At 40.7% G+C, this 25,415-nt stretch overlaps 1 protein-coding gene across 1 annotated transcript in view; it reads left to right on the top strand.

Moving 5' to 3' along the window:
* Positions 1-25,415, top strand: part of LOC124777106 (heat shock 70 kDa protein 12A-like) — a 210,236-nt gene that overhangs the window by 39,483 nt on the left and 145,338 nt on the right. Inside the window, exon 2 of the mRNA XM_047252393.1 lies at positions 22,437-22,530. Within this exon, the coding sequence (XP_047108349.1) occupies positions 22,437-22,530 (94 nt within the window). The remainder of the gene's footprint in view (positions 1-22,436; positions 22,531-25,415) is intronic.

The following is a 25,415-nucleotide window of genomic DNA, read 5'->3' as shown; positions in this document are numbered from 1 at the left end:
TCAGCCGGCCGGGGTGGCCGAGCGGTTTTAGGCGCTACTGTCTGCAACCGCGCGACCGCTACTGTCGCGGGTTCGAATCCTGCCTCGGGCATGGACGTGTGTGATGTCCTTAGGTTAGTTAGGTTTAAGTAGTTCTAAGTTCTAGGGGACTAATTACCTCAGAAGTTAAGTTCCACAGTGCTCAGAGCCATTTGAACCATTTTGAACCCACTCGTTCAGTTTACCGTGGAGGTGAATCATGGTGTTTATTTTTACACTCTCGTTGACCATCTGTTGCCCTTTCTACTGCGTCGTCACGATGGGAATACTGTCACAGCTGCCGCCTATCAAGGTGACAACAGCGGTGTTCAAGGGGATGCACACTTGCGTCCTTAACTTGACGAACGAATAGGCACCTTACACGCTTGTACCGAAACGTCTCAGGCTGTTTGTAACAGCTAAGCAGCATAGCAGTCAACATCCACGCAGTAAGTTAGCTCTCCTGGATATAATCATCAATAAGTGTGTTCACCTGGATGTGGTATACCTGAATGAAGTTATGGACTCTCTTCCTTGCTGAGTTGAAGCCATTATCAAGGCTGCAGGGGGTGTTGCACCATATTAGCGTGATATCTGCTGGGACGATTAATTTTGTTCAGTGTGCTTGTAATATGTGTGAAAGAACACGCTGTGGTCGATCTGATGCACCAATTGAAAACTGTGACTTTTTTTTCTTTTTTCTCTCAGCCTTTATATGTGCAACTCTTGCAGGACGTGCAACATGTAATATTTCTTTCATATTTTCTCGAGGAGTTTTCGTCAACTGCGGCGGTGTTGAGATCTACTTACAGTTTCACTGAAATGGTAGGGAGCTAGGATCTGGGATTGGTAAAGTGCTAAGCATAAAGAAAATAATCTTTAAACATTTTTATTTATTTACCACAGAAGCCAAATTTTAAATTACAAAGACAACCAACGTTTATTCGCCAATGAGACGAACCATAAGCTCAGAGGAATGCTCCACATCAGTGAGCAAAACTTTAAACAACAGTTTCTATAACAGAACACAATTCCTTTTAAATCAAAACCAGGCGAATTCTTTAAACTCTATAAGCACTATAAAATAGTCCCAGAGGCATTTACTGAATTAAACAATAGTTTCACAATATGAAAGAAAGATCAATGGCCACGAGATAATCGAGTATGTGACGTCTAAAGTTCGAAAGAGTTCAAAGACAAATCATCATGTGTTACCAATTAAGTATAGAACAAAAAAATGCAAGGCAATAAAGGTGTTGAAGCATATGAATTAGGCCCAACACGGTAATCGTCTCGAACTCGGCCAACGCCCCAGGCAGTCACCCGTTTGTTTCAGGTTCTACACCGAAAAAGCCACCAAATTTACATCACGTGAATGGGAAATAGCCAGCGGGCCCCAAACATAACAGAAGAAATGAGAGGAGACAACTGAGCCTCTTTTACCTGCAAATACTTGTGGTTAAAAAAAAGCAGAATTTCCAGAACATCATAAAAACACCAGAGACGTGGTTTTTTGAACCTTAATTGGCAATGAAAAATATTAAGAAAAACTTAAACCCGAAAACTGTACACGCCCGCAGTGCACGCATACATCAAAGATCTTGCAAACAGAACACGATAAAATGCAAGCTCACTTGCAATCTAACACCGGTACGCCCTTATTTCCGGGATGCCAAAAAAAGAAAAAAAAAAAAAAAAAAAAAAAAAAAAAAAAAAAAAAAAAAAAAAAGAAAAAAATGGCTCTGAGCACTATGGGACTCAACTGCTGAGGTCATAAGTCCCCTAGAACTTAGAACTACTTAAACCTAACTAACCTAAGGACAACACACACATCCATGCCCGAGGCAGGATTCGAACCTACGACCGTAGCGGTCGCGCGGTTCCAGACTGTAGCGCCAGAACCGCTCGGCCACCAGCGGCCGGCTACCGGGATGCAGATCCGTATTAAGAGCTCCTACGAAACGAGGGTAAACTGTGAAAGCCAAGTCAACTTACGGCAAGAACATAAAACGAAATTCGGTAGCAAAGCACAGGGGTTTTCACGAACTGCGAGAGAACATTTAACTGCATAGTGCTCTTCTTGCATCGGGTCCAGAAGAACAAAGCAACAAGAAACAGGACTGATCGAACTCCAGCGTATGGCTCGGCGCCGCACGGACGGAATGGAGCACCGACTCTCCAGTAGACGTAAAAAAATGGTTCAAATGGCTCTGAGCACTATGGGACTTAACATCTGTGGTCATCAGTCCCCTAGAACTTAGAACTACTTAAACCTAACTAACCTAAGGACATCACACACACACCCATGCCCGAGGCAGGATTCGAACCTGCGACCGTAGCGATCGCGCGGTTGCAGACTGTAGCGCCTAGAGCCGCTTGGCCACCCCGACCGGCAGTAGACGTACGCAAGCAGTCCAAAGAAAACGTGCATGAAGCATACCCAGTGAGTGGATGTCCGCGACTAACAAGCCCGGGCCGTGGTCCGGCCAGATCCTTCCATATTACTCAACCCCCAGCAGACAGACTAATGATAGAGTTGCGCGCGCGCTTAAATGCCACTCAAGGCGACGCAAAGGCGCCATTTCAGGAGCCACCAGAGAAATTGTAGCCAAGCAACGAACTCCCAAAGAGGTTCTGCATGCGTAGGTGCCGATTACGCTCGCCCAGTTGCTTTAAATGACATTAAATCGGGCACCAGCTGATAACATAGATTGCCAAACTCGACTTCCTTGGATGTACTTATCTTCTTGTCCAGGACTGCAGGTCCGTGGCTTTATAAGTACTTTTGTGGCTTTATATGTATATTTGAGGTGGTCTTTTAACTTTATGAATGACAAAGATAAACTTGGAATAATCTCGGTTTATTATTGTTCTGAACATAAACAATGCAATAGACGCACTGAAATATCTTTTTTCCCGAGTCATTGTTGCCATAAGAAAATGCTGTGCGGTGCAACCTTGGAAACATAGGCACGTATGTCACCTGCTAAAGCGTCTGCCAAGACCCTCACGACAATAACCGTCTCATCGAGTAAAACAGAAGTAATATCCGGCGTTCCCCAAGGAAGTATTATAGGCTCTCTATTGTTCCTGATCTATATTAACGACATAGGAGACAATCTGAGTAGCCGTCTTAGATTGTTTACAAATGATTCTGTCATTTACCATCTTGTAAAATCATCAGATGATCAAAACGACTTGCAAAATGATTTATATAAGATATCTGCATGGTGCGAAAAGTGGTAATTGACCGTGAATAAGGAAAAGCGTGAAGTTATTCACATGAGTATTAAAAGAAATCAGCTAAATTTCGATTATGCGGTAAGTCACACAGTTCTGAAGGCTGTAAATTCAACTAAATACTTAGGAATTACAATTACAAATAACCTAAATTGGAACGATGTCATAGATAATTTTGTGGGTAGAGCAAACCAAAGACTGCGATTCATTGGCAGATCGCTTAGAAGGTGCAACAGGTCTACTAAAGAGGCTGCTTACACCACGCTTGTCCGCCCTATTCTGGAGTACTGCTGTGCGGTGTGGGATCCGCATCAGGTGGGACTGACGGATGACATCGAACAAGTACAAAGAAGGGCAGCTCCTTTCGTATGATGGCGAAATAGGGGAGACAGTGTCACAGACATGCTACGCGAATTGGAGTGGCAATCATTAAAACAAAGGCGTTTTTCATTGCGACAGGATCTTCTTCTGAAATTTCAATCGCCAGTTTTCTCCTCCGATTGCGAAAACATTCTATTGGCACCCACCTACATAGGGAGAAATGATCATCACGATAAAATAAGAGAAATCAGGGCTCGCGCAGAAAAATTTAAGTACTCGTTTTACCCGCGTGGCGTTCGAGAGTGGAACGGTAGAGATACAGCTTGAAAGTGGTTCATTGAACCCTCTGCCAGGCACTTTATTGTGAATAGCAGGGTAATCACGTAGATGTAGATGTAGAGACCACATAAGTGCTTCTGCCAAAAAGTGCCCAATTTTAGTCGAGGTTGTAGTTTTTATTCTAGTTGATACTGACGTAATTCCCATGGCGGCAGATACGCCCTACGTCAGAAGTACGACTTGGGTAGTGATTCAAATGAAGCATTGTATAAACTTAAGTTATATTGAGAGCTAACTACACAGATTGTTCAGCGTATCCAGGTCACATTGGGAGTCCCTTACAAATTGTTGGTTCTGATAATATGCAAATTGAGTTTATAAATAGCTCATTGAGCTGTTTTGAAACGCATGAAAATGGCTAAAAACGTACAAAGCAAAAATCACTACAAAAATTACTAATTAAAAATCAAAATCTTATCTTGATGTGCGTTAAACGGTTCCGTTTGATCAGAGAATTACAAAGCTGTAATCGAATTTCATGTAGGCAAGTTACTGCCATGTCTTCGTCGATTTTTTAATTCAGTAAAAATGATTAAAACATCGTGTTTTAAGTGACACTAGATGTCGGAATTGAGGTATTTTGACCTCCCCGCGCCACGGTACCGTACCACGTCGCTAGAGGAGCGAAAACAATTTCGCACTGATCATTGATAAAGCGGAATATCATGCAGTAATTCTAATCCAAATGACTTCTTTAGTCATGCTTTTGTTTTCTCTCCACGAGCCATCAAAAACCTAAAGAGGTCGGACATAGCCATTAGACACTCGTGTTGTCTGCTAAGTCTGAAAAGGACCAGTCCACAGGAACATTGCCGGCCGGAGTGGCCGAACGGTTCTAGGCGCTACAGTCTGGAACCAAGCGACCGCTACGGTCGCAGGTTCGAATCCTGCCTCGGGCATGGATGTGTGTGATGTCCTTAGGTTAGTTAGGTTTAAGTAGTTCTAAGTTCTAGGGAACTGATGACCTCAGAAGTTAAGTCCCATAGTGCTCAGAGTCACAGGAACAATGGACTGTGACGTCTTTCAGAGGAATACTGCCAGCATCTCGTTTGACGCTTCAACTCCCAGACAGTTACAGTCTTGACAGCAAGCGGAGGAAAGACTAATCTCATCGACAAAATGGCCTGTGCACTGCAATGGATCCTCAAAGGGTTCGGAATACATGTAGACTAACAAGCCCTGTAAGCACAGGGAAACAATTAGCGGCTATGTCTTTAAGACACACATTTTATAGTGATGTTTCTGTGTTAGAAAATCTTTAGCCTCCGCCGGAACGTTATCTGAGTGGAAAGCAGCTAAAGGAGGTGTACATATCTGCGTTAACGACACTCATCAAAGCTCACTTGTCCCAACTTGCAAGCAGCCTCTGCAATAGCAGACGTAGCAGATAGGGTAAATATGCACACCTTTCCCATAATGGCACTATAGATAAAACTGTTTCTCCATCCTCTTCTGAAGGAATTTTAATGGTAACGAGCTATTAATTTCCTTTACGTCTGCGCCACGGGTCGATCTGTCGAGGGCCTTGTAAAGCTCTAGGTTGAATTTTTCATTCTGCAGCGGAGTGTGCGCTGGTATGAAAGCTCCTAGTAGATTAAAACTATGTGACGAACCGAGAATCGAACTAGGGACCTTTGCCTATCTTTGGAAGGTATGAGATGAAGTACTGGCAGAAGTAAAGCTGTCAAGACGGTCTTCGTCGTGCTGGGATAGGATGGAATGTTATTAAAAGTGAAACAGGGGAACCAAGAGCACAGGAAGACTGTATTACCGTCAAACTGAATGAAAAGTTTGTTACCAATGAGACCGAGGTTGAAAATAATTTCAATAATCATTTTTGAAGGTGGAGGAAATAGGATCAAGCTGTTCATTACAAGAGGCAAAGCTATTTATGGAAGAGGCAACGCGATTTGATAAAGTTGAAAATCTACCCACCTCTCCTTCTGAAGTTAGGAAAATAATAAACTCAGTCAAAAGTAAAAGCTCGCGTAGAACTGATGGAATCTACATCTACAGCTACATAGATGCTCCGCAAGCCATTGACGATGTTTGGCGGTTTGGGTCTCCTTTACCACTACTTGCCATTTCCCCTCCTGTTCCACTCGCAAATGGAGCGAGGGAAAAAACGACTGTCTGTACGTCCTTGTGAGCCCTAATTTCTCGTATCTTATTTTCGTAGTCCTTACGCGCGATGTATGTTGCCGGCAGTAGAATCTTTCGACAGTCAGCTTCAAATGCCGGCTCTCTAAATTTCCTCAATGGTATTTCTTGAAAAGAACGCCGACTTCCCTCCAGTTCCCGAAGCATCTCCGCAACATTTACTGTTGTTCGAACATACCGGTAGCAAATCTAACAGTCTGTCTTTCAATTGCTTCAATGGAAACTCCAACAAAGTTCTAAAAATTTGTTCCCAACGAATAAATAGGGTTATCAGCTACATATGTAATATCTCACCGAAACAGGACATTTTTCCCGATAGAGTGAAATATACTATTGTTAAACCATTGTATAAAAAGGGAGATAGTCGAATGCCAACAGCTGCCACCTACTTCTGACAGCTTTATCCAAAATTCATGAAAAAGTAATATATTCAAGAGTAGCTTCATATATTTGTAAAAATAAAGTACTAACAAAATGCTGATTTGGTTTTCAGAAAGGCTTTTCAACATAAAATGCTATCTAGATAAGCTTAAGTATGGTTGTATGAGCGAGACAGTGCACAAATGGCTTAATTCATATTTAACTAGGAGATTACAGAAGGTTGAAATAAACAGTTTACATAATGCGAAAAAATTCAGCAGATTCCTCAGACTAGGGAGGTATCAAGAAAGAGTTCCCACAAGGTTTATGTTAGGTCTAAATATATATTAATGACTTGCCACTCTACAGTATATTCACAATTTGCTGGTGGCACAAATGCAGTAATTATACCCAACAAGCAAGAATTAGCTGAGGAAATTGTAATTAATGCTTTTCAGAATATTATTAAATGGTTCTCTGCAAATGGACTCTCATTAAATTTCGACAAAACACAGTATATACAGCTTGTGCAGTAATAGGCACAACACCATTAATAAATATAGAGTTTGAACAGAAGTCTGTAGCTAAGGCAAAGTATTACAGATTTTTAGGCATGTGCATAGATGAGAGATTGAATTGGAAGGAACACATTGATAATCTGCTGAAAAGTTAGAGTTCAGCTATTTATGCTATAATGGTTATTGCAAATTTCGACAGTAAACATAGAATTAAATTACCTTACTATGCCTGTTTTCATTCACTGCTTTCGTATGGCATCATAGTTCGAGGTAATTCCTCTTTAAGGAAAAAAGTACCCATTGGACAAAAGTGTGCAATCAGAATAATAGCTGGAACCCAACGGACATTTATTTATGGAACTAGGGATATTCACAGTAGCTTCGAAATGCATACATTCACTTATGAAATTTGTTATTAATAACCTCAAAAGTCTGACAGAGAGCCAATCAGCATTTAAAAACAATTTAAAAGAATTTCTGAATAACAGCTCCTCCTACTCAATAGATGACGTTTTAGATACAAGTTAGTAATCTTATAACTTTAAAAAGGTAGGATACCAGTGTCAGGTGTGTCGTGCATTTCGTTATGGATAATATTAGTGTCCTATTTTCCAGCTGAGCTATATAGGTCAGCTGAAGTGCAGGATACTAATGCTACACATGTCGTTTTCTACACGCTAGGTAATATATATGTCAATTGAAAAAAAGGATGCCAATTTTAGTGGTGTTGTTTTCTCTGCAATAGGAAATATCCGTGTCAACTGAAGTACAGGAGACCAATGTAAGAATTGCAGTTTTTTCGCGACAGGTAATCACAGATCTACAGAAAAACAGATACCTGTATTAGGTATGTTGTTTTCTTTTATGTAAGTAAAACTAGTATCCTGCTTTTCAGTTCACCTACACTCCTGGAAATGGAAAAAAGAACACATTGACACCGGTGTGTCAGACCCACCATACTTGCTCCGGACACTGCGAGAGGGCTGTACAAGCAATGATCACACGCACGGCACAGCGGACACACCAGGAACCGCGGTGTTGGCCGTCGAATGGCGCTAGCTGCGCAGCATTTGTGCACCGCCGCCGTCAGTGTCAGCCAGTTTGCCGTGGCATACGGAGCTCCATCGCAGTCTTTAACACTGGTAGCATGCCGTGACAGCGTGGACGTGAACCGTATGTGCAGTTGACGGACTTTGGGCGAGGGCGCATAGTGGGCATGCGGGAGGCCGGGTGGACGTACCGCCGAATTGCTCAACACGTGGGGCGTGAGGTCTCCACAGTACTTCGATGTTGTCGCCAGTGGTCGGCGGAAGGTGCACGTGCCCGTCGACCTGGGACCGGACCGCAGCGACGCACGGATGCACGCCAAGACCGTAGGATCCTACGCAGTGCCGTAGGGGACCGCACCGCCACTTCCCAGCAAATTAGGGACACTGTTGCTCCTGGGGTATCGGCGAGGACCATTCGCAACCGTCTCCATGATGCTGGGCTACGGTCCCGCACACCATTAGGCCGTCTTCCGCTCACGCCCCAACATCGTGCAGCCCGCCTCCAGTGGTGTCGCGACAGGCGTGAATGGAGGGACGAATGGAGACGTGTCGTCTTCAGCGATGAGAGTCGCTTCTGCCTTGGTGCCAATGATGGTCGTATGCGTGTTTGGCGCCGTGCAGGTGAGCGCCACAATCAGGACTGCATACGACCGAGGCACAAAGGGCCAACACCCGGCATCATGGTGTGGGGAGCGATCTCCTACACTGGCCGTACACCACTGGTGATCGTCGAGGGGACACTGAATAGTGCACGGTACATCCAAACCGTCATCGAACCCATCGTTCTACCATTCCTAGACCGGCAAGGGAACTTGCTGTTCCAACAGGACAATGCACGTCCACATGTATCCCGTGCCACCCAACGTGCTCTAGAAGGTGTAAGTCAAATACCCTGGCCAGATCTCTGGATCTGTCCCCCATTGAGCATGTTTGGGGCTGGATGAAGCGTCGTCTCACGCGGTCTGCACGTCCAGCACGAACGCTGGTCCAACTGAGGCGCCAGGTGGAAATGGCATGGCAAGCCGTTCCACAGGACTACACCCAGCATCTCTACGATCGTCTCCATGGGAGAATAGCAGCCTGCATTGCTGCGAAAGGCTGATATACACTGTACTAGTGCCGACATTGTGCATGCTCTGTTGCCTGTGTCTATGTGCCTGTGGTTCTGTCAGTATGATCATGTGATGTATCTGACCCCAGGAATGTGTCAATAAAGTTTCCCCTTCCTGGGACAATGAATTCACGGTGTTCTTATTTCAATTTGCAGGAGTGTATATAGCTCTCAATTGAAGACATAAAGACTCAAAATGAGTCCGTGACCGTGTTGTGGCACTTTATTTCAAAGGTCCATCTTGATCTCACAAACTTTTACACTTCACTATTACCGGTTTCAATTACTGCCTGTATAGGTCAACTGTGTACAGGATACTAATGTTAAATTAGGCGTATGTTATTCATTTCACTGTTGGTAATATAGTATCCCATTCAGTTGATTTATGTAGGTCATCTGAAGAAGACGATACCGATGTTAGGTATGCTGTTCTTTTCACCGTTGGTGATGCCAATGTTTGGTCGGTTGCTTTTTCCCTCGTGGGTAACACTGGCATTCTCTTCCTCATTTTCATGTACTGCATTATGTTTTCTTGGTACTTTCATTAGGTTTTTTTTTGTGTTCACGTTTGTGGTTCTGTTTTTAGGTTGAGCCCCCCCTGAAACCTCCTCATTCCCAGGTCTGTCTAATTAATTTCGTTTATTTTTTGGAGTTCAATAAATCGAGTTTCCTTATTTTTCCTTTGCATAAGTTCCCTTTACAATTACACTGGCCAACTTTATGAGTCAATTCTTACTAATTTTGGGTAGAGAAAAACAAATATGACAATGAAAAATTTTTCTTGCTTTAGTTTCTGTGAGACACACTAGGTGTAAATATTTCATATTAATGGATTAAGTGGAAAAGAAACATATTAATTACATATGCTAACAACATTGAAAGTATATTTGAATTTTTCTAAATGATGGTTTACGTTTCAAGAGCTCTAAATTGCTGGAAGAATACCTTGCTGAGGGTTGGGTCTGAAGAGAATTATGTGATGGCTGCATGAGAACGTCATATTTTAGCTTGCCTCTTGCAACGGAGTTGTGAAGCATTCCTAAACAAAGACCAACAGCAATCCGAAAGCATTGCTTAATTCCAATGGCCCTGATGTCTTTCTTACATAACAGAAATGTCCTGATGGAATTTTTTTCCATTTTCATCAGTGACAGCTCCACAACTAGGAGGGAAAAAGTCCAGGTGGGTAGTGGGGAAAATGAATTTCAAGGGACATGTTGCAGGAGCACTGCCACCAACTGAGTGTAGTTATCATCTCTTTTGTTGCCTAAACATTCATGAACAACTCCCTGGAAGGCTTCCCAAGCGTCCTTTCTCTTTACCTCCAAAACTTGGTCAGATGCAAGATCCTTTACAAGTTCTCAAATTGTGGTCCGATAAAACACCTTCCTTAACTTTTGCATCACTTAATTTCGGAAATTTCTCTCTTATGTACTTAATGGCCCGTCATTCTTGGTTCATACCTTCGACAAAATTTTTCATCAAACCCAGGTTGATATGCAGGGGTGGAAGAAGAATGTCTTTTGGGTCCACGAGAGGCTTGGCAATGACATTTTTCTCGCTAGGTTTAAGATTTCTTGCAGGTTTGTCTGCTTTAATATAATGAGATTTCCTATCCCTACTGTCCCACATACATAAGATGCAGCAATGTTTTGTGTACTCCAGTTCCATTCCTAAGAGTATGGCAATGACTTTTAAATCACCACAGATTTTCTGTTTGTATGCATCATATTTGATTGAGTCCGAGAGGGTTGTCGTATCTGCATTGTCTCATTCATGTGAAAAGCATGACCAACAGGAGTAGAAGGAAAACCATTGCCATTGTGAAGCAACACAGCTTTCAAACGATTTATCATTCAGTTGGATCATGGTTCAGAAACAAAGATTTCATCAAGCCATTATGCCGCAGCAAACAACAAGATTGTTTTCCTTCTCTAAAAAGGGAAGCAATTCCATGTGAAGTTTTCTGTACTGTGAGACTGTGACATCACTTTCGAGGAGATTCCATTGCCTTAGTCGAGGCCCAAAAATTTCTGCCTTCTTTGGAAAGTCAAGGTCTCTAATGAGACCACTCAATTCCGCTCGACTCAGTGTATGCAGTTTATCATCTTTTCCCTAAAAATCAGAATCACGGGTTGCGGAAGGCTTGTTTGGTTTTTCTTCTGCTTCTTTTTCTTGTTGCACTCTGTCCTCATTTTCTACTTCAAACACAAAATTTTTGGGTGGTGTAGGAACTGGTAAACTATCTGAATTCAGAATGGGTCGATTAGCAGATCGAAGACTCAAGCTAAAATAGCTGAAATAGCAGTCATCTGTATGGTTTGTAGGCTCCCGTCAAACCACAGGCACAGCAAAAGCCATAGGTCGTTTGTTATTTTTCAGACATTCTCGCAGTGTAACTGGAAATGTGTTGCAACATACACTGAAGAGCCAAAGAAACAGGTGCACCAGCTTAATATTGTGTAGTTCCGCTGCGAGCACACAGAAGTGATGCAACACAACATGGCATGGACTCGACTAATGTCTGAAGTAGTGCTACACCATGAATCCTGCAGAGCTATCCATAAATCCATATGAGTACGATGGGGTGGAGATCTCTCCTGAACAGTGTGTTGCAAGGCATTCCAGGTATTGTGGGGACCTTGAAACAATGCAAGGGTTTCATCCTCGCTGTAGCCTGAGTGGTACACAACCCCACAACAAGCTACAGCAGTCCACTCACCCCTCCGCCGCCCCACACTGAACCCAGAGTTATTTTGCAGTTTGGCCCACATGTAGCTCCCTCCCCCTCTCCTCCCCCCCCCCCTCCCAAAAAAAGTCTCACATGTAACCCCAATGTTTGCATGATAGGGTAATTATGGTGTACACATATGTGGAGAAAGTAGGCAATCGATATGTAGGCATGGCTTTAAACATGCTCAGAGCTATGAAGGCTCACTTTCTATATAAGTCCCACAGGTGCCAGTAATTATCAAAAATCCTTCTTCTTTCCTCTTCGGTAAGTTTTTCCCTATGGTTCAGTCTACATTTGTCAGGGCAAGCCTCTTTTAATTCACTGTCCCTTACTTCTTTCTTAGTTCTGTGGGAAATGTATAGCTTACCAGTATTTGTAAGCTTCTTGGTAGAATGACTTAACCAATTGTTCACATTTTTTGTTTTCTTTTTCTCCCTACTTTCATTGCAGTTGATGTTTCAGTGCTGTTACCATTCCTGTGCCTGAGATCATTATCAGATTCTGATGAATTTTCATTAGTGCTCCTGTTCTTGTAGTTGGTGCCAGTGTCAGTATCATCTGAATTAAATACTAATTCATAATGTTCCTCATTTGCCAAGTGTTTATGTGGGTTGCTTGCCTTGTTTACTTCTACCTTATTTACTCCCACATCCATTGGCCCAACTAAAAATGAAATAAACAATGTTAAAACTATTGTCACTTTGTGTAAAATTCAAATAGTTGTTAACAAAATTGATATGAGGAAAAAATTATCTTCTGGCATATCATAATTACATAATTTTATCCTTAACTGTTTAGATAAATTACACTTACCTGCCAGATTGTTCTCACAAACATTTTTCCAGGCTTCGTTGATATTTGCATTGTCATCTGGTACATTTGCACTGGAGACTTTGCAAAGGATTAATATTAATGGGGTTCTCGCTTGGGAAGACTACATGCTTTCACTATCAAAATATAAAAAAAAGAAAAATAGTAAATGATTTAAGGTCAAATTAATTGGTTATATATAGGTACAACTCGAAAATGATCCTAACAAAACTTTCATTTAATCATTGGTAGAGGCGCATTTCAAAATAACATTTTATTAATGATAAAATATGATATAAGAAATGATAGAACTTACCATGAACATCAGTGCAACTTGAAATGTCTTGTTTTCAAAGAAACAAATATAATGCAGACTCGTTCTTAAAATAATTGCCATATTCTAATGGCACATGTGCCATCTAGTGGCAAACCACGAACAACAGAAATATGATGGCTGACGTGATAAATCTTTGGTATGGAAGTACTTTTTTCCTCTTTTTTATTTTTTTATTTTTACAGAAAACACACAAACGAGTTTTTTTAAGTTGTGCCACTATCAAAGCAAAGCAGTGAAATGTTGTCTAGCTTTCTGGGACATACTTACTTCATTTTTGTATTTGAATTATACAAAAACAAACTGAAATGGCTGCTATGTTTTTTTTTACTTGTAAATTAGTTTATTTTATTTCAATGTCTGACATGGGATGTAGTCAATAGGAATTCTGAGTTGCTTCTCAGCTATTTATTTTATTTATTTATTTTATTTATCCATCTGTTGACAATAAATATTGTATGGATGTTGTCAAGCCATTTCAAAGAAATGGACACAAACAATATGTACGTAAAAAAATACAAAACAAAATAATACAATGAGGTTAATAATAATACAATGTAAGTAATATAGCCTATGTACATCCCTGCTTGTTATTTTAAATGCATAGTCTGTTTTTCATAAGGCTTTAGTTTTGTCCTCCCTAAACGGCAAGTCCTTATATACACCACACTGCTTAAGTATATATTTACATCACACAACAGCTGTCCTTTAAGTATGTAATGTAATGAATGATTAGGTAATGAATGATTAAGTAGGGCCTACATATTGAGTATTTTCCATTTTGCCTTTATAAATATCATCAGAAAATATTTATTGAGCTACATAGTCATTTACACAATAAAAACATTGTTCTACTAGAAATTTTTTAAATTCTGTTTTAAATTTGTCATCATCTTCTAACTTCCTGATGTTGACTGGCAGTACGTTGTACAGTTTCGCACCGATATGGCTCACATGCCTTTGTGTATTCGTTCTTTTTGTTCGCTGAGTATGGAGTGCTGCGCTATTACGGGTATTGTAGTTATGAAAGTCGGCATTTGTCTGAAAATCTGCAATGTGGGTCCTGACATACAATACACATTTGTATATGTATAATGATGGTATAGTAAGTATTCTAAGCTTTTTGGTATGGGTTTGCAGTGTGTCTGTGGATGACTGTGAGTTATTATTCGGATGGCCCTCTTCTGCAACAAAACAATTTGTTTTAGGCGCCCTGTTGTGGAACCCCAAAATATTATTCCGTAGGTAGCAAGAGATTGAAAATAGCCGAAATATGCCATTCTGGCACCCTCTGAGGTACAAACATTTGCAACTATTCTGAGAGCAAAATAGGCTGAATTAAGTTTCTGTGCAAGTTTTATTACGTGGTGATTAAAATTTAAGTTTTCATCCACATGAATCCCCAGCAATTTTGTGGATGTCACTCTGTCTAAGGCTTTGTCACCCCACACCAGATCAAGATTTACATTTTGACATCTTTTCCCAAACTGCATATAATTTGTTTTATTTACATTCAATGTCAACCTGTTTGCATTGAGCCAAGAGTGGATGTGATTTAGTACTTTATCAGCAGTTGTTGGTAGCAACTGCTTTGGTGCACTTATTACCACACTAGTATCATCTGCAAATATTATTGCTTTGGCTGCATCATCTGAGGTGTGAAAATCATTTATATAGACAAGAAACAATATGGGCCCTAAGATACTGCCTTGTGGTACTCCTATTTCTACATTTTTTGCCTCTGATACTGAATTTATTTTGTGGTTGGAGTAAGTTGATGTCAGTCCTACAACCTGTGTTCTGTTTTTTAGGTATGATTCAAACCATTTTTTTCCTATCCCATGTATACCCAACGATTCCAATTTTTCTAAGAGAATGTCCTGGTTCACCGTGTCAAAAGCTTTGGAGAGGTCTAAATTTACTCCTACTACACTATAATCTTTTTCCAGATTTTTGATTATTTGTTCAGTGTAGCACATTACTGCTGTTTCGGTATTTTTACGTGCTTGGAAGCTTAAATAAAGCTGAAGATGGCTCACGTACAGAAGTTGTTGGTTGTGACAAAAAATAACTATCATCATGTACACTCCTGGAAATTGAAATAAGAACACCGTGAATTCATTGTCCCAGGAAGGGGAAACTTTGTTGACACATTCCTGGGGTCAGATACATCACATGATCACACTGACAAAACCACAGGCACATAGACACAGGCAACAGAGCATGCACAATGTCGGCACTAGTACAGTGTATATCCACCTTTCGCAGCAATGCAGGCTGCTTTTCTCCCATGGAGACGATCGTAGAGATGCTGGATGTAGTCCTGTGGAATGGCTTGCCGTGCCATTTCCACCTGGCACCTCAGTTGGACCAGCGTTCGTGCTGGATGTGCAGACCGCGTGAGACGACGCTTCATCCAGTCCCAAACATGCTCAATGGGGGACAGATCCGGAGATCTTGCTGGCCAGGGTAGTTGACTTACACCTTCTAGAGCACGTTGGGTGGCACGGGATACATGCGGACGTGCATTGTCCTGTTGGAACAGCAAGTTCCCTTGCCGGTCTAGGAATGGTAGAACGATGGGTTCGATGACGGTTTGGATGTACCGTGCACTATTCAGTGTCCCCTCGATGATCACCAGTGGTGTACGGCCAGTGTAGGAGATCGCTCCCCACACCATGATGCCGGGTGTTGGCCCTGTGTGCCTCGGTCGTATGCGGTCCTGATTGTGGCGCTCACCTGCACGGCGCCAAACACGCATACGACCATCATTGGCACCAAGGCAGAAGCGACTCTCATCGCTAAAGACGACACGTCTCCATTCGTCCCTCCATTCACGCCTGTCGCGACACCACTGGAGGCGGGCTGCACGATGTTGGGGCGTGAGCGGAAGACGGCCTAACGGTGTGCGGGACCGTAGCCCAGCTTCATGGAGACGGTTGCGAATGGTCCTCGCCAATACCCCAGGAGCAACAGTGTCCCTAATTTCCTGGGAAGTGGCGGTGCGGTCCCCTACGGCACTGCGTAGGATCCTACGGTCTTGGCGTGCATCCGTCCATCGCTGCGGTCTGGTCCCAGGTCGACGGGCACGTGCACCTTCCGCCGACCACTGGCGACAACATCGATGTACTGTGGAGACCTCACGCCCCACGTGTTGAGCAATTCGGCGGTACGTCCACCCGGCCTCCCGCATGCCCACTATACGCCCTCGCTCAAAGTCCATCAACTGCACATACGGTTCACGTCCACGCTGTCACGGCATGCTACCAGTGTTAAAGACTGCGATGGAGGTCCGTATGCCACGGCAAACCGGCTGACACTGACGGCGGCGGTGCACAAATGCTGCGCAGCTAGCGCCATTCGACGGCCAACACCGCGGTTCCTGGTGTGTCCGCTGTGCCGTGCGTGTGATCATTTCTTGTACAGCCCTCTCGCAGTGTCCGGAGCAAGTATGGTGGGTCTGACACACCGGTGTCAATGTGTTCTTTTTTCCATTTCCAGGAGTGTATTAGGCTCTTGCCACTCTTTGGTCTACACTTAAACAAGCAGTCTCTGACAGCCAGTTCAAAATGAAATTTTATTAAATTCTGATTATTTTTTTCCTAACTATACCTTTTGGCTGCTCTTCATGTACTTCTACATGTATAATTATTATGTAAATGTGGTGATTAGTGCAGTATAACAGCTATGTGATGACTAAAAGTGCCTTATCAGTGGCACTGTTTGATAAGAAGATCTCCATTGTGTGAAACAGTGAGTCACTTGCTACAGGAATGTTGAAGCGAAACAATTGCAAAATCTGTTAAATATGTCACTGACTGAAAAATAAGTCCTGTAGAAATGTACATAGAAAATATTCCAACTGAAATGAAACTGAACAGTGTTCAAACAATAAATTTGGAGGAAAAAGACAGGATTCTCTTGGAATTAAAGTAACAAACAATTAACAGAAAAGGTGGCACAGAACCAAAAGAAAGTTATGACAGACGTGTGAAGGTGGGGGAGGTGGCTGCAGTGGAGGGAGGGGAGGGGTTAACATAAGTAAAATACTCAAATGGTGATCATCAGAGCTTAAATCAAGAGCTTCCCATAATTTCACAGTAGGGTGTGTGAGTCAATGTGGAAAAGTTTCTGTGAAGTGGATTGGGGGAAGGCTGGAGAGGGATAGGTTGGTTATTTAGTTTCATGATCCAAAGATCATTTGCCCCCCCCATGAACCATGGACCTTGCCGTTGGTGGGGAGGCTTGCGTGCCTCAGCGATACAGATAGCCGTACCGTAGGTGCAACCACAACGGAGGGGTATCTGTTGAGAGGCCAGACAAACGTGTGGTTCCTGAAGAGGGGCAGCAGCCTTTTCAGTAGTTGCAAGGGCAACAGTCTGGATGATTGACTGATCTGGCCTTGTAACAATAACCAAAACGGCCTTGCTGTGCTGGTACTGCGAACGGCTGAAAGCAAGGGGAAACTACAGCCGTAATTTTTCCCGAGGGCATGCAGCTTTACTGTATGATTACATGATGATGGCGTCCTCTTGGGTAAAATATTCCGGAGGTAAAATAGTCCCCCATTCAGATCTCCGGGTGGGGACTACTCAAGAGGATGTCGTTATCAGGAGAAAGAAAACTGGTGTTCTACGGATCGGAGCGTGGAATGTCAGATCCCTTAATCGGGCAGGTAGGTTAGAAAATTTAAAAAGGGAAATGGATAGGTTGAAGTTAGATATAGTGGGAATTAGTGAAGTTCGGTGGCAGGAGGAACAAGACTTCTGGTCAGGTGACTACAGGGTTATAAACACAAAATCAAATAGGGCTAACGCAGGAGTAGGTTTAATAATGAATAGGAAAATAGGAATGCGGGTAAGCTACTACAAACAGCATAGTGAACGCATTATTGTGGCCAAGATAGATACGAAGCCCACGCCTACTACAGTAGTACAAGTTTATATGCCAACTAGCTCTGCAGATGACGAAGAAATTGAAGAAATGTATGATGAAATAAAAGAAATTATTCAGATTGTGAAGGGAGACGAAAATTTAATAGTCATGGGTGACTGGAATTTGAGTGTAGGAAAAGGGAGAGAAGGAAACGTAGTAGGTGAATATGGATTGGGGGACAGAAATGAAAGAGGAAGCCGCCTGGTCGAATTTTGCACAGAGCACAACATAATCACAACTAACACTTGGTTTAAGAATCATGAAAGAAGGTTGTATACATGGAAGAACCCTGGAGATACTAAAAGGTATCAGATAGATTATATAATGGTAAGACAGAGATTTAGGAACCAGGTTTTAAATTGTAAGACATTTCCAGGGGCAGATGTGGACTCTGACCACAATCTATTGGTTATGACCTGTAGATTAAAACTGAAGAAACTGCAAAAAGGTGGGAATTTAAGGAGATGGGACCTGGATAAACTAAAAGAACCAGAGGTTGTACAGAGATTCAGGGAGAGCATAAGGGAGCAATTGACAGGAATGGGGGAAATAAATACAGTAGAAGAAGAATGGGTAGCTTTGAGGGATGAAGTAGTGAAGGCAGCAGAGGATCAAGTAGGTAAAAAGACGAGGGCTAGTAGAAATCCTTGGGTAACAGAAGAAATATTGAATTTAATTGATGAAAGGAGAAAATATAAAAATGCAGTAAGTGAAACAGGCAAAAAGGAATACAAACGTCTCAAAAATGAGATCAACAGGAAGTGCAAAATGGCTAAGCAGGGATGGCTAGAGAACAAATGTAAGGATGTAGAGGCCTATCTCACTAGGGGTAAGATAGATACCGCCTACAGGAAAATTAAAGAGGCCTTTGGAGATAAGAGAACGACTTGTATGAATATCAAGAGCTCAGATGGAAACCCAGTTCTAAGCAAAGAAGGGAAAGCAGAAAGGTGGAAGGAGTATATAGAGGGTCTATACAAGGGCGATGTACTTGAGGACAATATTATGGAAATGGAAGAGGATGTAGATGAAGATGAAATGGGAGATATGATACTGCGTGAAGAGTTTGACAGAGCACTGAAAGACCTGAGTCGAAACAAGGCCCCCGGAGTAGACAATATTCCATTGGAACTACTGACGGCCGTGGGAGAGCCAGTCCTGACAAAACTCTACCATCTGGTGAGCAAGATGTATGAAACAGGTGAAATACCCTCAGACTTCAAGAAGAATATAATAATTCCAATCCCAAAGAAAGCAGGTGTTGACAGATGTGAAAATTACCGAACTATCAGCTTAATAAGTCACAGCTGCAAAATACTAACACGAATTCTTTACAGACGAATGGAAAAACTAGTAGAAGCCAACCTCGGGGAAGATCAGTTTGGATTCCGTAGAAACACTGGAACACGTGAGGCAATACTGACCTTACGACTTATCTTAGAAGAAAGATTAAGGAAAGGCAAACCTACGTTTCTAGCATTTGTAGACTTAGAGAAAGCTTTTGACAATGTTGACTGGAATACTCTCTTTCAAATTCTAAAGGTGGCAGGGGTAAAATACAGGGAGCGAAAGGCTATTTACAATTTGTACAGAAACCAGATGGCAGTTATAAGAGTCGAGGGACATGAAAGGGAAGCAGTGGTTGGGAAGGGAGTAAGACAGGGTTGTAGCCTCTCCCCAATGTTGTTCAATCTGTATATTGAGCAAGCAGTAAAGGAAACAAAAGAAAAATTCGGAGTAGGTATTAAAATTCATGGAGAAGAAATAAAAACTTTGAGGTTCGCCGATGACATTGTAATTCTGTCAGAGACAGCAAAGGACTTGGAAGAGCATTTGAATGGAATGGACAGTGTCTTGAAAGGAGGATATAAGATGAACATCAACAAAAGCAAAACAAGGATAATGGAATGTAGTCTAATTAAGTCGGGTGATGCTGAGGGAATTAGATTAGGAAATGAGGCACTTAAAGTAGTAAAAGAGTTTTGCTATTTGGGGAGCAAAATAACTGATGATGGTCGAAGTAGAGAGGATATAAAATGTAGGCTGGAAATGGCAAGGAAAGCGTTTCTGAAGAAGAGAAATTTGTTAACATTGAGTATAGATTTAAGTGTCAGGAAGTCATTTCTGAAAGTATTTGTATGGAGTGTAGCCATGTATGGAAGTGAAACATGGACGATAAATAGTTTGGACAAGAAGAGAATAGAAGCTTTCGAAATGTGGTGCTACAGAAGAATGCTGAAGTATTTGTATGGAGTGTAGCCATGTATGGAAGTGAAACATGGACGATAAATAGTTTGGACAAGAAGAGAATAGAAGCTTTCGAAATGTGGTGCTACAGAAGAATGCTGAAGATTAGATGGGTAGATCACATAACTAATGAGGAAGTGTTGAATAGGATTGGGGAGAAGAGAAGTTTGTGGCACAACTTGACCAGAAGAAGGGATCGGTTGGTAGGACATATTCTGAGGCATGAAGGGATCACCAATTTAGTATTGGAGGGCAGTGTGGAGGGTAAAAATCGTAGAGGGAGACCAAGAGATGAATACACTAAGCAGATTCAGAAGGATGTAGGTTGCAGTAGGTACTGGGAGATGAAAAAGCTTGCACAGGATAGAGTAGCATAGAGAGCTGCATCAAACCAGTCTCAGGACTGAAGACCACAACAACACAACAGATCATTTGCATGATAAATGATGTGTTACAAATCATTTTATATTCACATTGTAAATTAATTTGTAAATATGGCTCTAAAAGCACAACAAAGAACAAAACAGGTAAGAAGAGAGAAGGCAATAGAAACATAAAGGGTATCCCAGAAATGATGGTCAGTATTTATGGATATACTCATTTGAAGCAAAAATCTTCATCTAGACATATGCTCTGTTCTGAATGGTTTCCCAGGTAGAACACATTTAATGTCACTTTTGCGCATTTTTCTTGAGTAACTTAAAAACTGCCTCTACTGAAAATGTCATATTACAAAATTAACCTACATTAAATTTTCTGTGAGAAGGGTCTTATTCATTTTTTCTAGTATTTATAGTTTGGATGAATAGAGTGAGAGAATATTGAAAATCAAACAATGGAAAATCCAGAATCTAATAATTGTGATATTATGTAAAGGACAGTTGCTACTCACCATATAGTGGAGATGCTGAGTTGCAGATAGGCACAACAAAAAGATTGACAAACAAAGCTTTTGACTAAACAGGCCTTCATCAAAATTAGACAACATACACTCACACTGACATAAATGCAACTCCCACACTCATGGCAGCAGTTGCTGGCTGCAAAGGCTAGACTCAGCCATTCCAATGAATGCCTTTTTGGCCGAAAGCTTACTTGTTTGACCACCTTTTTGTTATACCTACCTGTGACTCAGCATCTCCACTGTATAGTGAGTAGCAACTATCCATATCATAATATTGTCAGAAAGTTGAAAATCTTGTGTGAGATGCAAGCAATGTAGCTTAGGTAGTTTTTGTAGGCCAGTTTGATGTAGTTTTCTGACTTAATATAACACAAATCTCCTGTATCCACGTCTCCACCTACATCAAATTGTTTGTCTCAACTTCCACTACACTAATGTGGTGTCTTGTAAAGAATGACAGTGTATTGAATAATAGAGAAAATAAATGACAATGTACATTAAATGTGTTCCATCTCTGAAACCATTGAGAATAGGGCATATGTACATGAAGATTTTCCCTTCAAATGATGATTCCTGTCATACTTCTGAATACTGACTATTCATTCTGTGACAACCTCTCGAAAAAAACAACCACTAATCATAGTGACTAAACTCATTCTTATCTGTCTGAACTATTATGCATTTTTATTTATTTATTCATCCTTTAATCACTGTTCAGAGCAATACTGGGTACATCAGCATACATTTGCAATTACAGTTACAGGATAAATTACAATTTTAGCACATATATTATTATTTTACTATAGGTATACACATATATGTATAGTAATTAATGAAAACATTGGCAAAACAAAACTTTTTATGCTAATTTAATCTACTAGATGCAGGTGTCCAAATTTAATTTCTGCTGTGATGAAACACAAGAAAATTTTCATGTTTACTTTTCATACTTACAGCACAGTTCTCAGGATATTGCTTTATTACTGCAAATTCTTTCTAATTCTTTTGGAGTAGTATCTGTGTATTATGGTTTATTTTTCATTTTTCTAGCAGTTACTCCATTGCAATCTCAAAATTCATTTACCATTTTTATGTGAGCTTTAACATTCTTCATGACAAATCTTCCAGAAAGATCAAACTTTTAAAGTGTTTAGCTGGAATTGAAAAGTTGTTAGAATTCATATTTACCTCCTCAGAAGAAAAATCACTCTTACAGGGTGTGATAAACAGTTAGATACTCTGTAATAATATTCAATAAATTATGTAGGAAAACAGAACATAATTTGCTCATGGGCTTATGAAAATCACTAATATTTAAGAGAAATCGCTGAAAGTGAAGACATAACTTTGTTTCAGCCTGTGGTCCAGAAGACAGCTGTGCAGATGAAGTTTGCACATGTACAGATGAGTCTTTGGATTCAGGTGTTCAAGAAGACCTAACTCCTGTGAGGTAAGAACAATACTTTTAAATTATTTATATGGTGCAAAATGTAACTATTGTTTGGAAAAATTACAGGTTTTCATCATTAGAAGGTTAATTCCATTTACTGCAATCATGTGGAAGCATTTTAAAATCCATGTGTATTTTCAGCAAATTGCTAAATTCTGACCCAAAATTACTAAATTACTTTTACTCAAATAGTTGATAACAACAATTTGTAGAATAGGCCATAACTAATGATAAATCTGGGTATCAGAAAAGAGTAGTTACAGCAAGTAATGATTGACAGGGCAGACCAGGACTCACTTTTAAAGTGAAGTGCTGTGTGTCAAACAGGTAAAATAATATCACAGCTGCTAAGCTTCTCTTTCTGCTGCATGCTACAGCTGCAAAGGTGAGGCTCATACTTCTGATTCCATCACTGACACAAGTGATTACATAAGCAGTATGAGTTACTGGAAGACAGCAGAAGATTGTATAAAACAAGGGAGGAGGTGTATCAGGACAAGGAGATGAGACTTCCGTGACAGCTCACAGATAAAAATGAAGACACATGAGTATTTTCTGACTGAATTTTTCCATTTTGATTTCCAATAGTTGTGTACCTCACACTTTCAGCTGTCACCAGTTCCTCAGTTCACATCCCCAAGCATTTAAATTTGTGATATACTAACTAACTAACCTGATAGTTTCAAACTTTGTAAGCCTCACTTGTATCTATCATCATTTGCTGCTATCCATTTTATTGCTGTTTTTTCTTTATAATTGGGACAATAATGATCATAATAATAACAATTACTAACAGTAATATTGTACACAAGGAATTACTGGTTACTATTTCCTCAATTCCCCCTTTTCTCCATGTTTCTTACTCCTAAATCACATCATTTATTTTCTTTTTTTTCTTCACGGGACACAGTTGCAATGTGATTGTGCTTCTAGAAGACTCAGGTGGCTTCTTGTTCCTTTTAACTCTTTCTGGGCAGATGCGCTATCTTGGCCCTAAATCCAATGCCATATACTTTCCTAAAATCTTTCCTCATTGTTTATGATGTAGGATTATTAGAAAAATTCACATGCCATGTATAAATCTCTCCTTTGATAATAAACTAATTATTCTGATTCCAAAAATCCAGAATTACTGTTAATTATATCCTGCAACTTATATGTGAAGACTGATGATTTCTCTGCATGTCTTACACTCTGTATACGTTATGCAAGCTTCTACCCCTCTTTTCCCATTGTTCACAATTCCTCTCATCTACATCTCCTCATTCTAGATCACTGGCAAAAACCAGTAATGCAGTGTTATTATAAGTGTGAGTACTGTAAACTTCCTCTTCTGAAGAGGCATGAAAGATTGGAGGAATGACGATTACCCTTATTTTTTATGCACCTATTGACCAAACACTACTTTGCCTTGAAAGTATTTGGTGATCTGGCTTTCCAATTATTATTTGCATTGTATTGAGAAGTTTCCATTTTTGGAGCAGTTATGAAAAACATTCAGTCTAATTTGTATATGTATTGTGTACTTATTGCAATATTTGAGTCTATGGCAGTAACAAACCTATTATTATTGTTATTTTTATCATATTTGTACCCTTCATGTATTGACAGTGAAAATCAAATAAGTTACTCTTAAGGACATGGTGTTTTTAATGACTTGATTAAGTATTTTATCCCCCAAAATAATTTGACTGATAACTGGATAATCTTTCTTTGAAATGACTCTGTTTTCTAAATCTTTGAACACTATTTTCACAATTGTCTTGATAGTTATATAAATAAAAAACACCAAAATGCTCCTTGATTTCAGTGATACATACAACAGGAAGTTGTTGCTGTACTCACTATTTAGCACACCTATAGAAAACAATGGGAAACTTGTTCCATTTGATCTTTTTTTTTTAATTGAGTTAATTCAGATAATACAAATACAAGAAAGATTAACTCAGAGGATTGACAGAAATATGAGCAGCCATGAACCAGAAACAACTGCTGGCCTTGGGATTTTTTAAAAGAGAACACTTACTGTGAAACTTGAAGTGAAATAATTTGCTGATAGCCAAAGGCTGCTGTGAGGACCATAGTGATTCACCAGGTATAATCCTATTGTGTGTGTAAAACACTAATTTTCATAATCAGAAATGGCACCTTGTTAAGATATTCTAGGATGTTATGCTGTGATTAAATTATTTTCTTACAGGAGTATACAGTTTTGTCCTCATCTGCAGAGGACATTTTCAGTGGCAGTTGTAGCATCTGTGAATGTGAGACAAACATCCTAACTCACTATCAACTTAGTTTTCTTCATGCTCCCATGCATTAACATGATGAAACATGTTTTCAAAACTGTAGAGCAATTGCTGTTGTTGGTTGCTGTCATCCACTATTGCTATTGTTCCCCATCTGAATATTGGTACACATCTACACTCCCTGACAAGAAAAGTGAAGCATTCAGAAGACATGGTCGAATGTCAATGTAACTTTGTACACATACACACCAGAGTGCACTAGTGTTGCTCATGTTTTGCGTTGTTACTAGACCTGGTAGGGTATATAAGGGAAATGAATACTGTCAGATACTGAGTGATCACTGTGAAGGATGGGAAGAGGCTGTTTTCTACTGTGAAACAGTGTTATCAGCTTCTGACAGCATTTCAAAGGGGCCTCATTGGTGTGTGCAGTTGGCTACATGGTCAAATTATGCAGTATCCAGATTTGCAGGGCATTCAGATGTGACAGTGGCCTGATGTTGGACTGTGTAGGAACATGAAGTCAGACACACTTGTCAATGTTCCGGTCGATCATGAATGAGCAACACAGGAGAGGACTGCCATATTGTACACCAAGCACCTATTAAGCTCTTTCCATTGGCACCTGCCATCCAA

This window comes from Schistocerca piceifrons, chromosome 1 (assembly GCF_021461385.2).
Source record: "Schistocerca piceifrons isolate TAMUIC-IGC-003096 chromosome 1, iqSchPice1.1, whole genome shotgun sequence".
NCBI lineage: Eukaryota > Metazoa > Arthropoda > Insecta > Orthoptera > Acrididae > Schistocerca > Schistocerca piceifrons.
Note: the sequence above shows the minus strand (reverse complement) of the source record. Positions and strands in the feature narration are given on the sequence as shown.